Genomic DNA, 25,838 nt, shown 5'->3' on the forward strand with positions numbered 1-25,838 from the left:
GGCCGCGCCGGAAGTCCCTACTGAGGAAAGCTTTGAGGATACACTGTTCATAAGCTCATGGTGAATATAGCGTTCCACAGACTCGGAAGAAAGGTTGGGACAAGAGTTCAGTGGCGATTGACAAGTACTCGGGGTAGTGAAAAGTAGGAGTTGGAACATGGATAGCCGCTTGCAGGAGATCCGGGAGCGGCAGAAGTTACGGCGACAGCTCCTCGCGCAGCAGGTCCGCGGCCCTGGTGGCCCCTGTGGGAGGGATCGAGAATGCGAGTGCGCGGCCGCCTCCTCCCTCCACACCCCGCCTTTTTCTGTCCCCTCTCTACCTGCCGCTGTTAAGGCCTTTCTGGTCCTTCGATCCTGATCCCTGGTTCTCCCTTTGTAGTTCTCAATTTTCGTGGTGCCCCGAATGTTTTTCAAGTTCCTTCCGCGGTCTTTGTGGTGCTAAACCGAATGCCACGAATAGCCTTTAACCTTTGTGGAACGCCCACCGAGTGTCTGGCATGTTCACGCCACGATGAGTGTCTTGTTATTCCCTACATTTCTCTTCACTATTTAACTGGTCATCTATTTCTTACTTTTCCTCGTCGTCAGTCCCAAATCCTTGAAATTGTGGTTTCATTATGAAATATTTTTACAGTTTACAGTATTTTCTTTGACATCTTTCTGAAGACTACACTGGAAGTAGTCTGAGTGTAAATTTTATATTCTGCGTCTTATGTACAATATCCTTGTCACATCCACAGTTAATATTTGAAATCTTACTCTGTGTTAGTCACAATAATCTCCTGAAACAGGTAGTATTACCTTCACTTATCAAGTAATGAAATAGGCTCCATAGGTTAAGGAATTTTACTCCTGGTCGCTCACTTCTCGGCTGGGAAATAGAACCTAGGTTGTCTCCCCAAAGCTTATCTTCCAAACCATTGCCCTTCACTTCTTTCTTGTGCATGAGTAAGTTAACATTTGCTGATTAGTAGCAGAAAATACAGCTTGTGTACAGTTCTACTTAAAATCGAGGCTGTATTTTCAATTCTACTATTCATATCAGTAAAAGTGGTAGGAGAAATGCTCATAGACTGTAATTAGTCATCTTGCTGTTATTTTTCAGTAAACTTGGTTTTAGTAAATGGACTTCTGAAATCTGATGAACACATTTGTGGTATACTGCTGAAACTGTGGGAACTTGGAATCAGATTTATTCCTTATCCCGCTGGCATTACGATCTTGGACAAATCAAATATCCTTTCTAAGTCTTCTTTTCCCTAACTTCTTTTATCGTATTATCTTCAATAATGTTCAGTAGCTCTTTGTTGCTACCACAGATGTTTTACTCCTTAATATGGAATTCAGATTTCTATTTCACTCAAGATACATTCATAGGACAATTATTTGTTGAGTGTTTTACACTCAACAAATCCCAGGGGCTCCAGCTTTTAAAGTTTTTTTATGAATTGGTTGCACTCTACTTAGCCTTGTAACCATTATTTGTTTGTATTTTGCAAAATTTTCCCAACTGCCAAACAAAATTTATGTTGCCGTTTTAAGGTAGTGAAGTTCAGCATTGTGTCCATAAATAGTAAGACTTAGCTTGAGTAAAACTGGATCGATTTTTATTAGAGCATAGCATAAATAAGTTACATTATATAAGCTGATGCCTACAAAATGTTTAACATGGTACCCACAACCCTGTGCACAGTCTTACCTGCTTTTTTTGGTTATTGCTACTGCAGGTTGAATATCTCTTAATCTGAAATGCTTGGGCCAGAAGTGTTTTGGATTTCAGACTTTTTTCAGGATTTGGAATATTTGCATATTACTGGTTGAACATGCCAAATATCAAAAGTTTTCAAAATATGAATGCTTCAGTGACCATTTGCTTTGAATGTCATGTCAGTACTCAAAAAGTTCCAGATTCTGGAGCATTTTGGATTTTGGATTTTCGGATTTGGAATGCTCAATCTATATTAATTCGTGTATATTACTTTACAGGAATTTGGCTAAAGTGTCTTATTTTCAAATACAGATGGTTCCAGACTTACTATGATTTGACTTAACAATCAACTTTATGATGGTTTGAAAGTGATAGGCATCCAGGCTGCTCAATGACTTATGATGGAATTATGTCCTGATAAGCCCATCATAAGTGGAAAATACTATAAGTTGAAAACGCACTTACCACGTTTATTTTGAAACAGATTTACTTTCAACTTACAATGGGTTTATCAGGACATAACCTCATAAATCAAGGAGCATCCGTATAACTGAAAGCATAAAATGTTTGCCAGCTGTCAAACTCATTCTTAATTAATGCAGTTTTTTTTTCCAGGGTTTTTCCAGTTTGTCTTGCAGGCTGATTAATTCTTTGTTATTGTGTGTATGTGAATTAAGGTGTTTTTGTTTTTTAAGTATTTAATATATTAAATGCTGCTACAAATGTCTAGAAAGGCTGTCCAATGCATTGTAATCTAATTTCTGATTTTGCCTTTTCTCAGCTGGGAGCTGAAAGTGCCGACAGCATTGGTGCCGTGTTAAATAGCAAAGATGAGCAGAGAGAAATTGCTGAAACAAGAGAGACTTGCAGGTCAGTCAAATAATTCTTTTTTTTGTGTGTGAGACAGGGTTTCACTCTGTTACCTAGGCTGGATAGGTTGGAGTGCAGTAGAGTGATCATGGCTCTCTGCAGCCTTGACTTCCTGAGCTCAAGTGGTACGCCTGCCTTGGCCTCCCAATGTGCTGAGATTATAGGTATGAGCCACTGTGCCGAGGCAGGTGGATCATTTGAGCCCAGGAAGTCAGGAGTTCGAGGCCAGTCTGGTTAACATGGTGAAACCCCGTCTCTACTAAAAATACAAAAATTAGCCGAACGTGGTGGCGGGCGCCTGTAATCCCAGCTACTCGGGAGGTTGAGGCAGGAGAATTGCTTAAAACCGGCAAGCGGAGGCTGTAGTGAGCTAAACCAAGATTGTGCCACTGCACTCCAGCCTGGGAGACAAGAGTGAGACTCCATCTCAAAAAGAAAAAAAAACTGTGAAAGAATTACTGTTTTAATAAACAGATACCCCTAGGTAGGTGTGCAGTGTATTGAGAAAAGCATAAAAATAATGATTTTAGACACAATGGTTTTTATTGTCAGTTCATTAATTATGAAATATTTATTTTCTGAGGATAGTAAGTTCCCATTTGTAAAGTACTTAGAAAATGGAATGTTAGACTAAAAATTAGCATATATACTATAAATAAATAAGTATATTTAAGTTTTTTTTTTTTTTTTTTTTTTTGGAGACGTAGTCTCTCTCTGTCACCAGGCTTGAGTGCAGTGATGCGATCTTGGCTTACTGCAACCTCTGCCTCCAGGGTTGAAGTGATTCTCTTGCCTCAGCCTCCCAAGTAGCTGGGACTACAGGTGCGCGCCACCACTTCCAGCTAATTTTTGTATTTTTAGTAAACATGGGATTTCATCATGTTGGCCAGGCTGGTCTCGATCTCTTGACTTTGTGATCCGCCTGTCTCGGCCTCCCAAAGTGCTGGGATTGCAGGCATGAGCCACCATGCCCAGCCTAGAAATTTGTATAAAAGGAAGTATACTTTACCCTAAAAGTGGTATTTATTTGGTAGTTCAGAAAGCATTTGAAAATTTTTTCGTTATTCTAGTTTTCAATTTGGACATATGTTTTGCTCAAAACAGATTAAAATAATACATACTATATAAGTTTCTTTTCAGTATATCACTTATAGCAGCTTATTTTCTCATTTGGTTGCTTTCTCATGAAAATGAAGCACAGAATTATCAATCAAGTTATTTGACTTTTTGGATGACTTATAAACTGGGTAAATAGATACTCTTTAATCAGGAAAACTTTGTCTTGTTCTTTTTTATAATCTGTTTATTATTATTATTAATAGATACTTTTATGCATCTTGTATATGTTTGTGAGTAATATTTCTGTTTATTTTTCAGGGCTTCCTATGATACCTCTGCTCCAAATACGAAACGTAAGTATCTGGATGAAGGAGAGACAGATGAAGACAAAATGGAAGAATATAAGGCAAGTAGAGAGTGAAATAAGTTTATGGTCAAAGAAAACATAAATTCAAATGATAGATTTATATTTAGGAAAACAAATTTGATAGAAAGCCTCATTTTAAGATGTGCTAAAATAATTATCAGTGGCGTATGTTATCACTGGTTACATTAAGACCATGGTATCAGTTTTCTTATCTTTTTCTTTTTCTTTTTTTTTTTTGAGATGGAGTCTTGCTCTGTCGCCAGGCCGGAGTGCAATGGCACAATCTTGGCTCACTGCAACCTCTGCCTCCTGGGTTCTAAGGGATTATTCTGCCTCAGCCTCCCAAGTACCTGGGACTACAGGTGTGCACCACCGTGCTCAGCTATTTTTTGTATTTTTAGTAGAGATGGGGTTTCACATGTTGACCGGGATGGTCTCGATCTCTTGACCTCATGATCCACCCGCCTTGGCCTCCCAAAGTGCTGGGATTACAGGTGTGAACCACTATGCCCAGCCAATTTTCTTTTCTTAATGCAAGAGTTGTGTGGATTAAATTAGATTATGTATATGAAGCACTTAGCATAATGTCTGGTAAGAACTAGGTAATAATATATATATATATATTTTTTTTTTTGAGATGGAGTCTCACTCTTGTCGCCCAGGCTGGAGTGCAGTGGCGTGATCTCAGCCCATTGCAACCTCCTCCTCCTGGTTTCAAGCTATTCTTCTGCCTCAGCCTCTCGAGTAACTGGGACTACAGGCACGCACCGCCACGCCTGGCTAATTTTTGTATTTTTAGTAGAGATGGGGTTTTACCATATTGACCAGGCTTGTCTCGAACTCCTGACCTCATGATCCACCTGCCTTGACTTCCCAAAGTGTTGGGATTGTAGGCGTGAGCCATCGTGCCTGACCAGCACTAGGCAATAATATTCTTAAAGACGACTGAGGATATAAGTGTATCATAAACTTTGGGCCCGGTGTTGTGCCTCACGCTTGTAATCTAAGCACTTTGGGAGGCCAAGACGTGCAGATCACATAAGGTTAGGAGTTCAAGACCCTCCTGGCTAATGTGATGAAACCCTGTCTCTACTAAAAATACAAAAAATCAGCTGGGCATGGTGGCACATGCCTGTAATCCCAGCTACTCAGGTGGCTGAGGCAGGAGAACTGCTTGAACCTGGGAGGCAGAGGTTGCAGTGAGCCGAGACCATGCCACTGCACTCCAGCCTGGGCAACAGAGTGACTCTGTCTCAAAAAAAAAGAAAAAAAAAACCACGAAACTTTGAGTAATTGATTGGATCAGATTTTGAGAAGCTGCAGTAGTCTTTTTTGAGGAGGAGTTATTCCATGTTGACAATATTGGATAGTACAATCAAGATATTTTTAGGATTTATGGCCTAGACTACACTGTAGAAATATTTCTGAAAGAGCCTCAAGGGAAACCCAACTTCTAACTTGTAGTTGCAATATTTAGTTGAAATAGTTGAAAGTATTATGGTCCAAAAAACTTTCTTCTGTTTTTTGCAAGTTAATTGTATATAATAGAGATAAGAATGTATAGTTTCAATAAAATCTCTAGAAAGTTCAGTGAAATAATACCTAATCTCGCGAATAATGTCTTATATGTTGCAGTTCTGATAATACATAACTTAAATGCTTGTGATTATTTTAGGTGGAACCATATACAGTTGCTGATATTCTAACCTTTTTGACCTATAAGCATAGCAGTTTCGTATAGTTTAATCTAATGGAAATAAAATTGCAACATTGGTGGTCATATCTTTCATGACTCAAACTAAACTCTAATATTTATAGTATTGTGTATGAGATAAATAGTTTTAGACAAATCAACAAAATAGTAGTTATAGTAATTATTATTTATGATAGGAAATTTTTTTATGAAAAGAATCAACTAGCTAGATCTAATGATGGGAAAAGCAAAGACTTCAATGTTTGACTTCAATGCTAATTTAAAACATTTATTAAATCTTAAGGAAATAAAGTATTTATGTTGAGTTTTAATCAAGATGTGATAATTAGAGAAATAGCCCCTATTTGTAAAACATTTACTTAATCTTATGTTTTTCAAGGATGAACTAGAAATGCAACAGGAAGAAGAAAATTTGCCATATGAAGAAGAGATTTACAAAGATTCTAGTACTTTTCTTAAGGTAAAATAAATAATTTTTGTAACTCATCACATTTAAGCTCTATACCTGAAAAGATTTTAAATACCTATTTGTCTTCAAGATATTTTTTGATTATTTAAGGATCATTGTTATGAAATAAAGATTATTTAAAATTGCTCATGAAATAGTCTTCTGATATTTGGCTAGTGTGAGATAAAGGTATATTAATATCAGTAGCTACTGAAAAGTAATAATTTTAGTTGTATTTTCAAATATTACTATTTTTTAAATCTATCAATTGACTGCATTTTGTATGACCTTGTAGTAGAAAACAAAGTAGAGATAATTCATCTGCCATTACAGTGCATGCTACAAATTTAATTTTGTTTTTTTTTAATTTAGGGAACACAGAGCTTAAATCCCCATAATGATTACTGCCAACATTTTGTAGACACTGGACATAGACCTCAGAATTTCATCAGGGATGTAGGTATGTTAGATTTGTTTGGAATACGCTATTGCTGACTCTCAATTACATGCATGTAATTTATCCAATTTGTGGATATTTCTAACAAAATTATTCTTCCCAGCTTGACATCTTTTTTTTGTTCTCAGTGCTCCTGATATACCTTCTTTTTCTTTTCTTTCTTTCTCTCTCTCTTTCTTTCTTTTCTTTTCTTTTCTTTCTTTTATTTCTTTTCTTTCTTTTCTTTTTTTTTTTTTGAGACAGAGCCTTGCTCTGTTGCCCAGGCTGGAGTGCAGTGGGGAGATCTTGGCTCACTGTAACCTCTGCCTCCCGGATTCAAGCGATTCTCCTGCCTCAGCCTCTTTAGTAACTGGGATTACAGGCACCTGCCACCACGCCTGGATAATTTTTATATTTTTAGTAGAGACAAGGTTTCACCATGTTGGCCAGGTTGGTCTCAAACACCTGACCTTAGGTGATCTGCCTGCCTCGGCCTCCCAAAGTGCTGAGATTACAGGCGTAAGCTATTGCGCCGGGCCCGGTATACCTTCTTTTTCTGTCAATCAATATTATTATTTTTTTGTTTGTTTCTTTTTGGCTCCAGTTTGGTACTATGCCTATTCTTGCATTTTAGACAGATTTATTGAGATAATACTTATATACTGTACAATTCACTCAAAGAGTATAATTCAGTGTTTTTCTTTAATGTATCCACAGGGTTGTGCAACTATTACCACAATCTATATTAGAACATTTGCATCTCCCCTAAGGAAGCCCTGTACCCATTAGCAGTCAGTCCCCATTTCCTCTTTCTCATCTACCCCTTCTCAGCCTTAAGTATCTACTGATCTACTTTATATTTCTATACATTTACCTATTTTGGACATTTCATATAAATGAAATTATACAATGTGTGGTGGTTTGTCATGGCTTCTTTCACTTAGCCTATTTTTAAGGGTCATTGATGTTGAAGCATGTGCCTGTACTTCATGTTTTTAAATTGCCAAGTAATATGCCATTATATATGTTTACCTTTCTAACAACTACTCAAGTGTTTTTCCAAGCAGCTGCACCATTTTACATTTTTACTAATGATGTATGATGGTTCCAGTTTCTTCACATCTTGGGCACTTATTATTATCTGTTTTTTATGGTAGCCATCCTAGTAAGTGTGAAGTGGTATTTTATTGTAGTTTTGATTTGCATTTGCCTAGTGGCTAATGATACTGAGCATCTTTTTATATGCTTATTGGCCATTTAAATATCTTTTTTAGAGAGATATCGTAATACTTTGTGTATTTTTAAATTGTTTCACTGTCTTTTTACTATTGAATAACAACAGTCTTATATATTCTCTTTGTGTGTGGGTGTGGGTGTGTATTTTTTACATATTCTGAGTACAAGTCTCTTACCTGATGAATAATTTGCAAATATTTTCTCGCATTCTGTGGGTCACTTTCTTGATAGTATATTTTGTAGGACAAACATTCTATTTTTGATATAATCAAATTTAGTTTTTCCTTTGTTACTTGTAAGCAACATTACTCTTGAAGTAGAGAAACCAATTTTAATGTTTTTGTAAGCAAAATGTAGATGTAGTATAAAAATTTGTGGTTAAATTGTATAACCAGATTTAGATATAAACTGCTGTGCTCTTAGGATACCTGCCTCCCCAAGGCAAAGAAAACATACTTAGAAAACTATTACAGATTGAGGAAAAGTTGTACCTTCTGTTTTGTAGATGATTAGAAGCTGACTCTGCTGTCTTGAAACTTGACTATAATAAAATCTTCAAATTCATTTTATTTGAAATGTGATCTGCCACCACTGATTGAGGAAGCTTTATAAACTGTTTTTCTTTTTTTCTTTGATGTTAAAGTTACTAATATTTGTATTTTTGGTTTTTAAATTAGGAAGTTCATATAATTTATTGTTGTTATAAATATGCTTCCTGTTTGGGAAGAAACACTTGTTTTCTTTGCTTTTGAATAACTATCCAAGAAATTAAGTACAAATCTTAATCAGGTTCTTTAGGAGAAGGTTTTTTTTGTTGTTGTTTTTTTAGCTAAGAGGAAGGGGGAAAAAATCACACAAGAAAGGTAATTTATTTTGTTTTTTTTCCCCTGAGTGTTAAACTGGATGCTAGGGGTGATTGTTTAACTTAATAAATATGTGATATTAAGTGGCTTATTGACTTGGACTGGGTTTTAAGAACATCTGGATTTTTACTTGCATGTCATTAGTTATGAAATCTGCATACATATTGTTTAAAATTATTAGAAATTAAGCTTTCTTAAGATATATGAGTCAAGTGGTGTATGTATTGTTTTGTTTTCTTGAAAGGGCTCATAACTTTTGAATTACTGATATTAACTTCAGTTGAGTTGAATTTAGATTTTACTATTTTTTCTGCTCAGGTTTAGCTGACAGATTTGAAGAATATCCTAAACTGAGGGAGCTCATCAGGCTAAAGGATGAGTTAATAGCTAAATCTAACACTCCTCCTATGTAAGTGTTTTTATTCAATTACTGTTTATTCCCAACTCAGGCTTAAAATATCAATTTGTTTATCCTGTAACCTTTTTTCTTTTTCCTAAATTCAGCACTCATGTTAACATGCTTTATTACTCTGTTTCTTCTCTCTGCTTTTTTGTTTTTTAAAGACTGGGTCTCATTATGTTGCCCAGGCTTGTGTCCATCTCCTGGGCTCAAGCAATCCTTCCACCTCGGCTGGACTACAGGCATTTCACTCCTGGCTCTATATTTCTTTTTTGAGATGGATTCTCGCTCTGTTGCCCAGACTGCGGTGTGGAGAGCAGTCGCGTGATCTCGGCTCACTGTAACCTCCGCCTCCTGGGTTCAAGCGATTCTCATGCCTCAGCATTCTGAAGAGCTGGGATTACAGGCATGTACCACCATGCCTGGCTAATTTTTGGCACACACCACCATGCCTGGCTAATTTTTGGTAGAGACGGGGTTTTACCATGTTGCCCAGGCTGGTCTCAAACTCCTGACCTCGGGTGATTTGCCCCCCTCAGCCTCAAAGTGCTGGGATTACAGGCATGAGCCACCTCACTGAGCCCTATTTCTTCATTATAGCAAAAATGTTGATTTGAAACTCTGGTGCTGACTTCACAGTGGCCTCTCAGGTTTTTTTTCAGCTTTTCAGATAATTTGCTTAAAGTGCCTCTAAATATTTTTTCTTCTTAAAAGTCATCCAAGCCGGGCACGGTGGCTCGCCTCTAATCCCAGCACTTTGGGAGGCTGAGGCAGGTGGATCACCTGAGGTCACGAGTTTGAGACCAGCCTGGCCAACATGCTGAAACCTCATCTCTACTAAAAATGCAAAAATTAGCCGGGCATGGTGGCACGTGCTTGTAATCCCAGCTACTCAGGAGGCTGAGGCAGGAGAATCATTTGAACCTGGGAGGCAGAGGTTGCAGTGAGCTGAGATCGCTTGATTGCACTTTAGCCTGGTTGACAGAATGAGACTCCATATTCTTGATAACTTACTTAAAATGCCTTTAAATGATATCTTGTCAAGTAATTTGTTTGTTAAAGGAAGCTTAGAAAATGTAGATTCAGGATAAGAAGAAAACAAATACTAATAACAGCTTAGCATTCTGAGATACTATTCTTAACAATTTGGAATATGATAATTCTTTTTAACCTTGCTGAACAGAATAATAATATTTTCCTCAGAAATGTTTATGAGATCTTTGCAATTGGAGAATTTAGCTTTAAATGTTTTGTACATTTAACGATATGATGAAATGTGTTTTGGGCTGGGTGCGGTGGCTCATACCTGTAATCCCAGCACTTTGGGAGGCCGAGGTGGGCGGATCACGAGAGCAAGAGATCGAGACTGTCCTGGCCAACATAGTGAAACCCTATCTCTACTAAAAATATGAAAATTAGCTGGGTGTGGTAGCACATGCCTGTAGGGAGGCAGAGCTTGCAGTGAGCCGAGATTGTGCCACTGCACTCCAGCCTGGTGACAGAGTGAGACACTTTCTCAAAAAAAAAAAAAAAAAAAAGTATTCTGTAAGTCATTAGAAGCACCACAGAATGTCTTAGTATGTGGAGAGGAAGTCTAAGTGTACTCTAATATTCGTCGTATTTTAAAATACACCTTTACTTGCTTGCTTATTTATTTATTTATTTACATAGAGACAGGGTCTCACTGTGTTGCCCAGGCTGGTCTCAAATTCCTGGGGTCAATCAATCCTCCCACCTTGGCCTCCCAAAGTATTATAGGCATGAGCCACCATGCGTGGCCTAAAATATACCTTTAATGAGATGTTGAGGTGGGAATATCACTTGAGCCCAAGAGTTTGAGGTTGCAGTACTCTATGATCAGGCCTGTGAATAGCCACTGCATTCATCCTGAGCAATATAGTGAGACCTTGTCTCAAAAAAAAAAAAAAAACCACGAAAACCCATTTACATTTAAAGCATTTTAAATTTAAAATATTTTCATGCTATGTGAAAATATCTTTTCAATAAAGGCCAGTACTAACTTATATTAGGTAGCATGAAAAGACTCTTAATAGAAACATTTTTATTAATGACAAAACTAATAAAAGAAAATTATATGAAAACTGTGTTTTAGGGGGAAGCATGTAAAGCTTACAGAGAAATGGATTTTCTAACTAAACAATTGAGAATAAAACAATGAAAAATTCAGATGAGAATGGAAAGGGGTTTAGAGACACATCTGAGTATGGATTTTTAATATTGAGAGAAGAATATATTCTGGGTGTACATGGGGAATAATAGGACTTTTACTATGTAGTTTAATTATGTTCATGACTTAAGAAAGATCACTGGTAGATGGTTTAAGTCTATACTGAAGAAAAAAAGACTCAATAAAAAGGCCTTTAATAATTAACTTACTGATTACTTTGTAAATAGTGTTTAGTAATAATGTTTAGTGATATCTAAGACTTTTCTTTCATTACCATCTGTTAAGGTACTTCAAAATCTTATTTAAAAAGCTTTTTTTAAAAAATCTCATTTTTTATGATTTAATCAAATAGGTACTTACAAGCTGATATAGAAGCCTTTGACATCAGAGAACTAACACCCAAATTTGATGTGATTCTTCTGGAACCCCCTTTAGAAGAATATTACAGAGAAACTGGTATCACTGCTAATGAAAAGTGCTGGACTTGGGATGATGTATGATGAAACTTTCTACGTTGTAATGAATTATTTATTTTCAAATGAATATGTTTATTTGGTCAGAAAGTGAGATAATAAATATCATCCCTACTTTTGTACGGATTATAAATACAGATTTATAGTGTAAATTATAGCTGAAGGTCCAAGGTACATTGACCAATATTACATTATCTTTAATTTGATTCTTCTTCTCAAGGCAAAAATTGAACATTGAGCAGATAATAAGCAAATAGGCTGTAGAAGACTTACAATTTTGGTCTTAGAGTCCTTGGCTCTTTAAACCATTTACAGTGTAGTAAAGTATGGATAAATAGCGTTTATGGACACATAATCACAATTTTGTTGATTAAATGATGGAGTCCTGCATAAGATGACATGAGAACAACTGACCAAGCCTAGGTAGATGGGACATATGAACACAGAGGAGGTGGCACCTGAACAATATAAATAGATTAGTTGGAATTAGTCAAGAAAGATGTGGGACGGGGCTTACAAGCACAAGGAACAACAAGAACAGAAGGGATGGAGGCAAATGACTGTCTGGTTGTGGGGTGGAGGTCCTGTATGTACATTGGTATTGTTGGAACACAGATTGGGACTATCTTGAGGTGATGTGTCAGGAGTTTGGACTTTTATTCTGAAGACATTAATAAGTCTTTGAAGAGTTTTAACCAGTTTTGTAAAAAGGTCAGATTGGTGTTTGGAAGCTGGGGTAGAGTCTGGGAAAGAATTCTGGAAAAATGGCTGGGCATGGTAGCTCATGCCTGTAATCCCAGCACTTTGGGAGGCGAGGCGGGTGGATCACGAGGTCTGGAGTTTGAGAGCAGCCTGATCAACATGGTGAAACCCCAGCTCTACTAAAAATATAAAAATTAGGTGGGCATGGTGGCACGCACCTATTATCCCAGCTACTTCGGAGGCTGAGGCAGGAGAATCGCTTGAACCCGGGAGGCAGAGGTTGCAGTGAGTTGAGATTGCGCCATTGTACTCCAGCCTGGGCGACAGAGCAAGACTCTGTCTCAAAAAACAGAAAGAATTCTGGAAAAAGGAGAATAATTAGAAGACTCTTTCTTAGAGTAATGTAATGCTGAGATGAAGGGACCCTCAATTAGGGTAATAGTAGGCATGGAAAGAAGGTGATAACTTCAGTAATGTTTAGGAGGTAGATTTGGTAAGATTGAGTGATTGGGATGAGGGGAAGAGTTAAGGATAACTCATGGTCTCTATCTTGGGATAGGTGGATTGAATTGTCACCAACTGAGAGTGAGTTTCAGAAGACAAGCGGGATTAGAGAGGTTAAATAATATTGAATAAGTTGATTTCTAGGTATATGTGAGACATTCAAATGGAAGAGGTCATAGGAATAGAATATGAAACTCTAAGGACAGGCAGATCTGGTTTCAAAATACATATTTTAGAGGATTATCACATAAAATCCATGCAAATAGATGAATTTATCCTGGGATTGTGTCTCAGTATAAAAATGTGGACTGACGGTAAAACCTGGGAAAACATTTACAATTAAATACTACGTATAAAATAAATTTAAAAACGAGTTGTTCAGTGATGAATGAAGAGAACCAGGAGAGTATGAATGTAATGGAAACCAAGGGAACAGTGAGTTTCAAGGAGAGTGTAACCAGGAGCGTCCTGCGCTTCTAGAAAAGATGTGGGGCAAGGAAGGGACTGAAACTGGAAGACATGTTTCTTAGAAAACAGATGGGAATCCTTGCATGTCTCTTTCTGAGTTAATGGTGGTTACTACTCTTAATCATATCTATTTTTCCAAGATTTACCTCTAATTCTTCCTCTTCCTTGAAGCTTTTCCTATTAGCTTTAATATTCCTAGCACTTTTATTTACATTTATGTGGCTCCTATGATGTAAAAGTTTTTCCCCTTCCCTGTTTAAAGTGTTATCTGTATTTATTGTTGAAAAATCAGAAAAGTGCACAGAATGTAGTATTTCTAAGACATAAGATTAAAGAGTTAATGCTCTTGATATTTATTGCAGATAAGTTTTCCAGATAGGTATAAATTTACATTCCTTTCAGTAGTGTTTAAGAATGTCTAGTTAAGCATATCCTCATTAAAGTTGAATATTAATATTAAAAACCATTTTTTGTCAGTTTGATCAAAAGAAAAAATTTAAGCAATCTGATTATGTCCTTTATTAATAATTAGGCAGAACTTTGTTTTCTCTAACCAATCCGTGAGGTTTCAGCAGTGAGGTACAAGAGCTTCAATTATATATAATAAACTAATACAGTTTTTAAAATAAAGAAATTCTATTTCATATGCAGATTCTTGATTTCAGTTTAATTTCACTGTACTTCAGCTCTGGCTGGCATATTGAAAAATTTTGTCTGGCCCCAGAGCCCTAAGCTCTTAACTTTTATGAGATATTATCCTAAAGAAAGTGCCAGTGGTTAATGTAATAACAAAATGTAAATAAGAAAAGTGTTTGGGTTTCACAGGTATTCTTTTTCATGGTGGAGAGTCAGTAGTGGTCATTGTGTTTTACTTAAGAACACAAGAATTTAATGAAAGTACCAACACTTAACTTTTAGAATTAGTGTCAAAAGAGAATTTTTTTTTTTTTTTTTTAGCATTTCAGACTTTAAGTAGTAATTGTAGGAAAATATGTGTATTGATTTATTGAGAAGTTCTTCTGTAGATACTAGATATCACAGTCCTCCCGAAACATTTATTGCTATATTTTATTTTTATTTTGTCCCTAACTCTGGGCTCAGTTAAGTGCTTCATTCTTTTTCAGTAAATGATAAAACATTGCTGGAGAATCTCTCTCAAGCTCTATCTTAAAAAATTCCATAATCCTATAGCTATTGTTTCCTATAAGCTCTTTCCATATAAAAGCAAGTGTATATATGTATATGTGAGCACATGTGTGTATGTTGTTTGTATATAAAGTAACAAAACAATAGAACAAGTAATTTTAAGGATAATGTTTATTTTCTATTATAGTTCCTAATGGAAACTAATATACTTAAAGAACACATCTATCCTAATCTTAATTGTTGTTCTTTTGGATTTAGGATGAATGGGGAACAAAATACTTTTATGCAATATTGTTTTGATTTCTTACAGATTATGAAGTTAGAAATTGATGAGATTGCAGCACCTCGATCATTTATTTTTCTCTGGTGTGGTTCTGGGGAGGGCCTGGACCTTGGAAGAGTGGTAAGATGGTGCTTTTATAAAGTGGATTTTTAAATTAATAAGAAAAAAAATACAACAGTATGTTGCATAGGATGTTTGAAAGTGGATGTTATTTTGTCCTTTGTTTCTTAAATAATTCTAAAATATTGAGAAAAAAAATTTCCAGAAAAGAACGTAAGAAAGGCAATACTTGTAAGTTAGTTAACCAGCACTAGGGATAAATGTGTAGCTCTTTCAAAAGACGCTTCATTACAAGTACAGGAAGAGAACAGCTTAAAGATTTGAAGCTCCAAATTATACCTCAAAAATGAGCTGCTTGGTGTCATTTACAATTCTTTATAAGTAGCTAAAAAGTATTCTATGAGTAGCTGAAAGTATTCAGGAGCATTGGCTCCTGAAATCCAAATGGAAGTCAAATAAAATTGGAAAAGTAACACAGCATATGGAAGACATGAATGAATGAGAAAGAAGTTATAATACCTGAACTTATTTTAAGTATCTAATATTTAATTGAATTTGAGCTTTTTTATTTTATTTTTGTATTGGAGGTTTTTTTTTTTTTCTTTTTTCTTTTTTTTGGGACAAGGTACCAACTCTGTTGCCCAGGCTAGAGTGCGGTGGCACAGTCATGGCTTACTGCAGCCTCGACCTCCTGAACTCAAGCAGTTTTCCCACCTCAGCCTCCTAATAGCTGGGACCACAGGCACAACACTACCCCTGGCTAATTTTTTTAGTATTTGCAGAGATTAGGTCTTTTTATGTTGCCCAGGCTGGCCTCAAACTCCTGGGCTCAAGGGATCCTCCCACCTCAGCCTCCCAAAGTGTTGGGATTACAGGCATGAGCCACCATTCCTGGGCCTGATTGGCCCTGGCCAAAAGGAACAAAATAATATATATGCTGTTTTAAACAAGAATAACAACAGTATTATGACTAGGTATCAGGAGTCTTAATTTTGCTCTCAATTCGTCTGCTATGTAACAGTAAGACTTTGGGCAAAAAGATACTCTTGAGGGTCTCAGTTTCGTCACATTTTATTGGTTGACACTTTTCATTTTTATGACATATTACTTACTATACACCAAACTATCTCATTTAATCATTCCAATTTGGGGAGGTATCCATTTGACAGTTGAAAAATTTAAGTAGGATTATATGAGATAACAAGTATGATTATATGGAAATAAGATTGTGCCCAAATTCTGAAATTCTACAATTACTTTATATGCTTTATATAAATAGTAAGGCTGTTGGGTAACATCACTGCTTCTATTATTTATTAACTCCAAGGTAGACTATAACTGTATTTCAGTTGAATATCTCCATTTTTTTTTGGTGGTGGCTCTTCAAGATGCTATAGAAAAGTAAGAGTGAAACATATGTTTTTATAGGCATATTGGTATTTACTTTAACTTTAATATCTGACTTTGATCTTTCCTCTCATCTCTCATTCCCCAAATTAGATTGAAAATGATTAGGAGATTTTTATCTTTTTTTTTTTCTTTTGAGACAGAGCCTTGCTTTGTCACCCATGCTGGAATGCAGTTGTGCTATCTTGGCTCACTGTAAAGCCCTGCCTCCCAATTGAAGTGATTCTCCTGCTTCAGCCTCCTGAGTAGCCATCCAGGAGGTTTTTATCTTATTTGCTTATGCAGCAGTTTATCATACTGGTGAGAGTTTGGCGAAAAATGATTTAAGATTTAGAAAAATAATTCAGCATGAGAAATACTCATGAGCTTTTGATAAATTAGTGGATTAGGGCATGTAGAATTTAGGTCAGAGTGATGTTAATGACACGGTGCAAAATAAATATTTAGTAACAGGAACAAATATTGATCTTGATTTCAGAGATTTTAAAATAAAACTCTGCTGGGTGCAGTGGCTCATATCTGTCATCCCAGCACTTTGAGAGACAGAGGCGGGCAGATCACTTGAGGCCAGGAGTTCAAGACCAGCCTGGCCAACATGGTGAAACCCCATCTCTACTAAAAATACAAAAATTAGCATGGCATGGTGGCACGTGCTTGTGGTCCCAGCCAGTTGGGAAGCTGAGGCATGAGAATCACTTGAACCTGGGAAGCGGAGGTTGCAGTGAGTGAAGATTACACTCCTGAACTCTCGCCTGCGTGAAACTCCGTCTCTAAATAAATAAATTAATAAAATAAAATAAAATTCTAAGTTTCATTTTGAGGTGTTATCTTACATTACCCAATAAGCATTCCTGAAAAGTGTATGTTTTATACTCTACTATATCTTTTTTTTTTTTTTTTTGGTTCAGGGGGAACTCCCAACAGGATTTCCTGTGGTGGAAAGGAAGCTTGTTGGAAAGTTTTTTGTTTTTTGTTTTTTTTTTAATTATACTTTAAGTTCTGGGATACATGTGCAGACCATGCAGGTTTGTTACGTAGGTATACACGTGCCATGGTGGTTTGCTGCACCCATCAACCTGTAATCTACATTAGGTATTTCTCCTAATGCTATCCCTCCCCTAGTCCCCAACCCCCCTCTACTATATCTTTATATGTACTTGATCATCATACCAGCAATACTGTACTTATTTATTTATTTTTCCTTCCTTTATTCTTAAGTTGATGGGGATAGGGACTGTGTCTTATTCATGTTTTTATTCCCAGCAGCTACGCAGCACTAGCATATGGTAGACTTTCAGATGTCACTGTGAGCAATCATTTAGCTGGTATTTGTTTTATGTTAATGTGTAACAGCTTCTAGGTCATTAAGGTTCACATCTCTATTTTCTAGGTTATGTAGAGATGAAAGTACCATTTTACCCAACAAAGAGATACATGTAGCAATTTTAAGTTTGAACATTTTTACAGTCGTATTAAATATAGAAATAAGGTTTTATAAGACTCTCATTTGAAGTTAGCATTTAGAAGATTTTCAACAGTGTACAGCTTTGTCAGAGAATAGAATATTGAGGTGGTGGGAATCAAATTGTGTTTTGGATTATTTTGTGATTACAGAAGGTCTGAGCGCTTAAAATTTAAAACCCCATGTCCATTGATGACACTAGAATGTAGAATTGGGAGATGATGTAATCCTTTCTATGTTTTGATAGTCAACTATATATGTGACGTTGATATCCAGAAGGTATATATGTATTCCGTATTATGGCTATATATTTAAAGACTGGCATTTCTTTTTATATTCTACACTGAAAAAAAATTACCTTGAAACCTTGGAATATAGTGTCTGAAGCCTCTAGAAAGTTTTTTTTAAAGCTAGTTGGTTATTGTAAGTATTGTTTATTTCTTTAAGTTAAGGATTTCTGTTTAAAATTCTTTTGTTTCTAGTGTTTACGAAAATGGGGCTACAGAAGATGTGAAGATATTTGTTGGATTAAAACCAATAAAAACAATCCTGGGAAGACTAAGACTTTAGATCCAAAGGCTGTCTTTCAGAGAACAAAGGTATTGCCTTTACTGATTTGTTTTTTTAAATTTTCATGGTTTTCTCTCAAGCTTTTCCAAATCACTATATACTGTTTAATTAACTTTAGTAAAAAGGTCCTTTTCTTAGACTGGTGAAGATAGCATTGAGCATTACAGGAATACATCCAAATTTGTTTTAAAATGTTTTATTCATTGTCTTAGATAACCCCACCATGCTAAAAAGGGGAGTATATATTCCTCTATGTCCTAAATGCCATATTTCTATTAGATAAAGGCTTTTGATCACACTGACCTGTGGAATTTTTCTAGGCTCAGAAAGAAGAGAGAGCCGCAAAACTCTAGCTGGCCAGCTTAGAGACATATTTCTCTCTTCTTTCCTTCTTTTTCCTTTACAAGAACCCCTGAGAACTTCTGTTTCTTGTGACTCTGAGTTGCTAGTATCAGGTTTTAACAGGTTTTGTTCTTTACTTTTTAGGGAGCCACTGGTGGGAGGGTCTTTCTTATTAAGTCTTTTTTGGACTGGAATCATGCCTAGGTAATGAAGCCTCCGTAAAAATTCCAAGACAGGGGTTGGAGAGCTGGGTTGGTGAACCTGTGGAGTTTCTGGGACTGTGGTCCACTTGGAGAGGGCACAGCAGCTCCATGCCCCATGCCCCATACTTTTCATTATATATCTCTTCCATCTGGCTGTTTTGAGTTGTATCCTTTTATAATAAATAGATCATAGTAAGTAAAGAGCTTTCCTGAATTCCTTGAGCTGTTCTAGCAAATGATCTAACTCGAGGAAGAGGTCGTGGGAACCTCTGATTTATAGCCAGTTGGTCAGAAGCACAGGTGACAATCTGGACTTGTGATTGGTATCTGAAGGTGGTGCAATCATGTGGTTCTCAGCCCTTGACCTGTGGGGTCTGCACTAACTAGGTAGATAGTGTCAGAATTGAATTGAATGTGTTGATGAAGAAATGAAGAATTGCTTGGTATGGGAAAAATCCACACATCTGGGATCAGAAATGAAGTATTCTGAAAATACTGAGTGTTGTAAGTGAGAGTGTAGAAAAGAGTTTTTCTTATTTACATGGCAGTCTATCCTCATCCAGAGATCCAGGTTTTCCTGTTGTTTTGTTGCCCATAGAACTGTATCTCACCAGAAATGGTGGCTCACTTCTATAATCCCTGCACTTTGGGAGGCCGAGGTAGGTAGATCACCTGAGCCCAGGAATTTGAGACCAGCCTGAGCAACATGGCGAGACCCTGTCTTTACAAAAAATTTAAAAATTAGCCAGGTGTGGTGGTGTGTTCCTGTGGTCCCAGCTACTTGGGAGGCTGAGGCAGGGGGATCACTTGAGCCCAGGAGATCAAGGCTGCAGTGAGCTGAGATCGTGCCACTGTACTCCAGCCTGGGTGACAGAGTGAGACCTAGTCTCAAAAAAGAGAGAAATAACTGTATCCCAAAGATTTGGAGAAATGAGGATTGTTTTAGAATTGAGGACGTCAATGTAAAAGGTTTTGGAATGACTGTTGATTAAAAGAGATTAATTGGTCTGCTCTTGTTATTTAGGAACACTGCCTCATGGGGATCAAAGGAACTGTGAAGCGTAGCACAGATGGGGACTTCATTCATGCTAATGTTGACATTGACTTAATTATCACAGAAGAACCTGAAATTGGCAATATAGAAAAACCTGTAGAAATTTTTCATATAATTGAGCATTTTTGTCTTGGTAGAAGACGCCTTCATCTATTTGGAAGAGATAGTACAATTCGACCAGGTAGGACCTCAGTTAAAACAACAACAACTTTATGATTCTTTGGGTTATGCATGTCAAGAAATAGGACACGGTGCTGTGTGAAATAAACTTCTTATGCATTTGATTCCTTTTCTTGCTGTACTCAAATATGAACAGTTTCAGGTCCATAGCAAAATTGAGAGGAAGACACAGAGACTTTCCACATACCTTCTGCCCCACACATGCATAACCTTTCCAATTATCAATATCTCCCACCAGAGTGGTACATTTGTTACAAATGATGAACCTACATTGACACGTCATAATCACTCAAAGTCCACGGTTTACATTTGGATTCACTCTTGGTGTAGTAATTCTGTGAGTTTGGACAAATGTATAATGACATCTATCCACCATTATAGGATCATACTCAATAGTTTCACTGCCCTAAAAATCCTCCATGCTCCACTTATTCATCCCTACCCACAACCCTTGACAACCACTTATCTTTTTACTGTCTCCATAATTTGCCTTTGTCAGAATGTTATATAGTTGGAATTGTATAGTATGTGGCTTTTTTAGATTGGCTTCTTTCATTTGGTAATTGGCATTTAAGATTTCTCCATTCCTTTTCATGGTTTGATAGGTCATTTCTTTTTAGTGCTGAATAATATTCCATTGGATGTACCACAGTTTATGTATCCATTTACCTACTGAAGGACATCTTCCAAGTTTTGGCAGTTATGAATAAGCTACAGTGGAAATCTGTGTACAGGTTTTTGTGTGGTCATAAGTTTTCAGCTCCTTTGGGTAAATGCCAGGGAGCACAAATGCTGGATTGCATGGTAAGAATGTGTTTAATTTTGTAAGTAACTGCCACGACTGTCTTCTGAAGTGCCTGTACCTTTTTGCATTTCCACCGGCAGTGAGAGTTCCTGTTGCTCCACATCCTCACCAGCATTTGGTGTTGTCAGTGTTCAGGATTTTGGCAATTTTAGTGTGTGTGTAGTAGTATCACATTGTTGTTTTAATTTGCATTTTTCTGATGGCGTATGATGTAGAACATCTTTTCATATGCTTATTTGCTATCTGTATGCCTTATTTGGTGAGATGTCTTTTAAGGTCTTTGGCCCGTTTTTTATTTGGCTGTTTGTTTTCTTATTGTTGACGTTTGAGAGTTAGTTGTATATTTTGCAGAATAGTACTTTATCAGATTTGTTTTTGCAAATATTTTCTCTTATTCGGTGACTGTCTTCTCATTGCCTTGTTACATGTTTATTTTTATTTAATTAATTTCTGCTTTTTTATTTTCTTTCTACTTTCTTTGGATTTACTTCGTGTCTTTCTATCTGAAGTATTTTTAGATTGATATTCAGGTTAGGGGTAAGGTTTAATTTTGTACTTGTAAACTACTAGTATAAAAAGAAATTGAATAGGCAAGAGTTTCAAGAAAGAAACTCTTGCAAAAATTTAGTATTAGCTACATTAAAATAATGAAGAACAATCTGACTGATCGAAGTATAGGTGTTTGGGAGTTAGCCATATAAATAATAGTATGTGCAATTGAGAGTCTGTTCAAGAGACCTTAATTTATGGCCAGGCACTCTGGCTTACGCCTGTAATCCCAGCACTTTGGGAGGCCGGGGTGGGCAGATCACTTGAGGTCAGGAGTTTGAGACCAGCCTGGGCAACATGGTGAAATCCTGTCTCTACTAAAAATACAAAAATTAGCTGGATGTGGTGGTGTGTGCCTGTAATCCCAACTACTTGGGAGGCTGAGGCGGAAGAATCGCTTGAACCTGGGAGGCAGAGGTTGCAGTAAGCCGAGATTGTGCCACTGTACTCCAGGGTGACAGAGTAAGACTCTGTCTCGAAAAAAGAAAAAAAAGACCTTAGTTTATTAAGTTGCTCCTCAAATACACTTCTTCCTCAAGGAAATAGCCTAAGATATTTCACATATACCTTAGGAATACCATTTACCATTGCGTTAAAATAAAGGTTTACAGATAACTATGTGAGTCAAATATACTCCGAAGCCAGACAATTTTTTTTTTTTTTTGAGACAAGGTCTCACTCTGTGGTCCAGGCTGGAGTGCAGTGGCACGATCTTGGTTCACTGCAACCCCTGCCTCCTGGGTTCAAGTGATTCAGCCTCCTGAGTAGCTGGGACTACAGGTGTGCGCCACCACGCCTGGCTAATTTTTTGTATTTTTGTTAGAGACGAAGTTTCACCATGTTGGCCAAGCTAGTCTCGAACTCCTGACCCCAAGTGATCGCCCGCCTCGGCCTTCCAAGTGCTGGGATTACAAGTGTGAGCCACCAGACCCAAGCCAGACTATTTTAAACTTACTCTGTTCTTAGTAATACTTTTCAAATTTCTAGTAAAACACAATGTTGCAGTGCAGAATTTGGAAGAGAGGGGAGTCCGTTGGACTTCTACAGCCAGTTTACTCTGCAAAGATGCCCATGTTTTATGTAAGAGACAATATAGCAAGGGAGACAGAGTATTAGTTATTTCTATTATATCTTTAAATTTTCTGTTTCTTATTGTTTGTGGTGTTGTGTTCCACATATATTGAATATCATGTTCCATAATACCACAAACGTGCCAAAAAACAAACTAGAAGGCAGCAAATAAAAATCTCATGGATTTAATAGTGAGAGCCCACAGGTGTGGAATGTGCTTCTTGATCATGGTATCTGTCAGGTCATACATAAAAGGCACAGTATAATTGACCTTTTTTTCTTCAACTATTATAAATCTTATTGTATTCCTGCACTGTTAGAAACTAAAAATGTTTTGAAAAACAATGAACTAAGTATTGTACAGAAATGGCTACTGTATTTTAGAATGTGATCCTAGTGAAATATTTTTCATTTTATAGCTTTTTATGATGCATCTACTTTTCTAAGAAATAACCTAAGGATGATGGGGCAGATATAACCCTAATTTTGCCGATAAATAACCTAATTCTTAGGGATAATTGAACCTGTCCCAAATAATGCTGTGTCTCTTGTAATGCTCCAGAGGCATATTTCCAGGGACCCTTGCAAAAGACATGTCTATAAGAGTCACCACACCCAGAGAACCCCAAAGCATGGTGTCTGTATTGGGTATTTGTAGTTAATTTTGTAGTTCCTTCTATTCTAGAGACAGTTTAATTAATCAGAAAATATCCTTATTAGAAGCAGAGCTGTCTAGCAATATAATTGACAAAATAGCTTTTTACCTACAGAAGTATAATGTGCAGTGGAGATTCTGAGAAAGAAGAAATAATTTTCATTTTATGTAAGAAATATATTTGAGTTGGATGTTGAAGGGTGGGATTTTTAACAGGTTGACAGGTTAGAAAAGAAAATAATATGGGCACAAAAATAGGGGTTAGTATAGAAGAAGTTACTATAGTAGTTCATTGTTTTACTTAGAGGTTCATGAAAAGCATTAATGAGAAGTGTTATTGGAAAGTTCATTCAGCCATCATTGTAAAAGATCTTATATTTCATATTTATGAATTTGGGCTTTGTGGAAACAGTTGGAAGGTTTTTGAGCAGAGAAGTGACATGTTTTAATCTTTGCTTTAGGTTTTCCACTTTTAGAGGGAGGAGAAGCTATAGGTTATGAGATCATTACAGTATATATGTATGTCTGTGACACGTGTTACATGGTAGGGTATTGACTTTGTTAAAAAAAACGGGGGGGGGAGCTTAAATTTGAGTGTAGCAGTAGAAATGGAAAGATAGGAATGAGTAGGAGTAACATGGTAGTGGTTAAATTTCTCAGACCTGTCAACTGAGAATATTTTCTAGTTAGCAAGTGTAGAGCAAAAGTTGGCTCCAAGATTTTAATCAGAAAATGGCACCATTTACATAAATAGGAAGATTATATATAATTTATTACAGTTTCACTAAACCCAAACTCAGTGTAATGTATAGGATTTTTTTTCTCTAAGTTCTATTCTCACAAAAGATAGTACATGGATGGGGACAATGAAGAGGATATATTACAAAAGTTACAGTCTAGAAGGAAAAACAAGATATATACCTGTTAAATCTTTAAAACATTACCACAGTTAAGTGCTATTCTGTAAAAGGTATCAATATGGGATGAATGATGGGGACATCTTTAAGAATGCATTGGGGATTTGAACTAGCTTCTAAAGAATTAATAATAGAAGAGAAAATTGCAAATAAAAAGTATAATCTTTGTTTCCTCCATTGCAGGCTGGCTCACAGTTGGACCAACACTTACAAATAGCAACTACAATGCGGAAACATATGCATCCTATTTCAGTGCTCCTAATTCCTACTTGACTGGTTGTACAGAAGAAATTGAGAGACTTCGACCAAAATCACCTCCTCCCAAATCTAAATCTGACCGAGGAGGTGGAGCTCCCAGAGGTGGAGGAAGAGGTGGAACTTCTGCTGGCCGTGGACGAGAAAGAAATCGATCTAACTTCCGAGGAGAAAGAGGTGGCTTTAGAGGGGGCCGTGGAGGAGCACACAGAGGTGGCTTTCCACCCCGATAATTGTTGAAGACATTGAACCTATTCATCCTCCTCTAACCTTCTTTACTGTAATTAAATTTCAAGTGGGAGACTTAACTTTAGAACTCACCTCCAGCTTGCACTTTGCTTTAATTTCTCTGAGCTCCAGGAATGTCTTAGCCAGCCTCGCTTGCGGTTGTCACACACACTGTCTCATTTTTTTTCAGGATGAATGAATAATCCTGCCTTTTGTTATGTGCATGAACAGAATGGAACAATTCAAGTAGCTTCATCTTCAGAGACTGAATTTATTCTGATAGACTTCAATTAATTACAAAGGATTTTGCTAATTTTGGGGAATAAATAATGGAAAAAGATCCAGTCTGTGGTATCATGCTAGTGCTGACAGGAGTTGGTAATGCACATCCTGTCACTGCTGCTATAGCAAATGGGGAGCTGTTTGGGACCCTGATAGAGTAGGGTTGGAACAGATGGTAAGCTTCTGTCAGGGTTTTAACATTTTCTTGATGAAACAATAAAAAGAGGTGAGCTTTTTCATCTTTTTTTTAAGTTTTAAATAAACTCAGATATAATTTGAATACTGAAGAAATTAAGAGACTTTGAACAAAATCACCTCTTCCCAAATCTAAAATCTGATAGGGGAGGTGGAGATTCCAGGGATGGGTGAAAGAAGAGATGGAACTTAGTAGGCAGACTTTAAAAAAAAAAAAAGGTCATCATCGTAATCTCAATTTTGTGGCTATGACTCCTAATCATGCTTCCTAAGAAGCAAAGGAGGACAAATATTCATGTGCTAGATAGCACTCTGGTGTGAACTTGAACTGGGATTGACCTTAAATTTTATATTCCTCAAATAAAAGAGAGGCAACAACAAGGCACCTCATTATCAGATGCTTGGTTTAAACATTTTGGGACTAAAATACTTGGTGATTTTAGTCATACATATGACATACACCTTTAAACTTCTTATGGAGATAGTTTAATGTAAAACCAACTATAGAAAACCCTCAACTTAAGGATACAACTTGGAAATTGGAACTGCTATTGCCTTTTATTAAAACCATATGGTGTGATGTTTGTTTTTAAAATTATATAAGACTTTATGCTGTCATTTCTCTTGCTATACTGTAATTCATGTTTTAAATGAATTTGATAATGAAATTATACTGTTATTCTTGATGAATACTTTTCTTATTTTTATGATTTTTCTAATGAAACTTTAAACTTTTGA

At 36.6% G+C, this 25,838-nt stretch overlaps 1 protein-coding gene across 2 annotated transcripts; it reads left to right on the plus strand.

Moving 5' to 3' along the window:
- METTL14 (methyltransferase 14, N6-adenosine-methyltransferase non-catalytic subunit) lies at nucleotides 1-25,838 on the plus strand. 2 transcript variants are annotated; one of them, XM_045392812.3, is made up of 11 exons: nucleotides 1-223; nucleotides 2,490-2,578; nucleotides 3,956-4,043; nucleotides 6,098-6,178; nucleotides 6,539-6,626; nucleotides 9,020-9,110; nucleotides 11,642-11,783; nucleotides 14,893-14,985; nucleotides 18,277-18,393; nucleotides 19,934-20,144; nucleotides 24,324-25,838. In XM_045392812.3, exons 1-11 carry the CDS (start codon nucleotides 158-160, stop codon nucleotides 24,626-24,628), a joined length of 1,371 nt encoding a protein of 456 aa, XP_045248747.1. In that variant the 5' UTR covers nucleotides 1-157; the 3' UTR covers nucleotides 24,629-25,838. The 2 variants fall into 2 exon arrangements, with proteins under 2 accessions (XP_045248747.1, XP_073896468.1); XM_074040367.1 differs by lacking the exon at nucleotides 19,934-20,144.

The sequence above is a fragment of the Macaca fascicularis genome, chromosome 5, assembly GCF_037993035.2.
Source record: "Macaca fascicularis isolate 582-1 chromosome 5, T2T-MFA8v1.1".
NCBI lineage: Eukaryota > Metazoa > Chordata > Mammalia > Primates > Cercopithecidae > Macaca > Macaca fascicularis.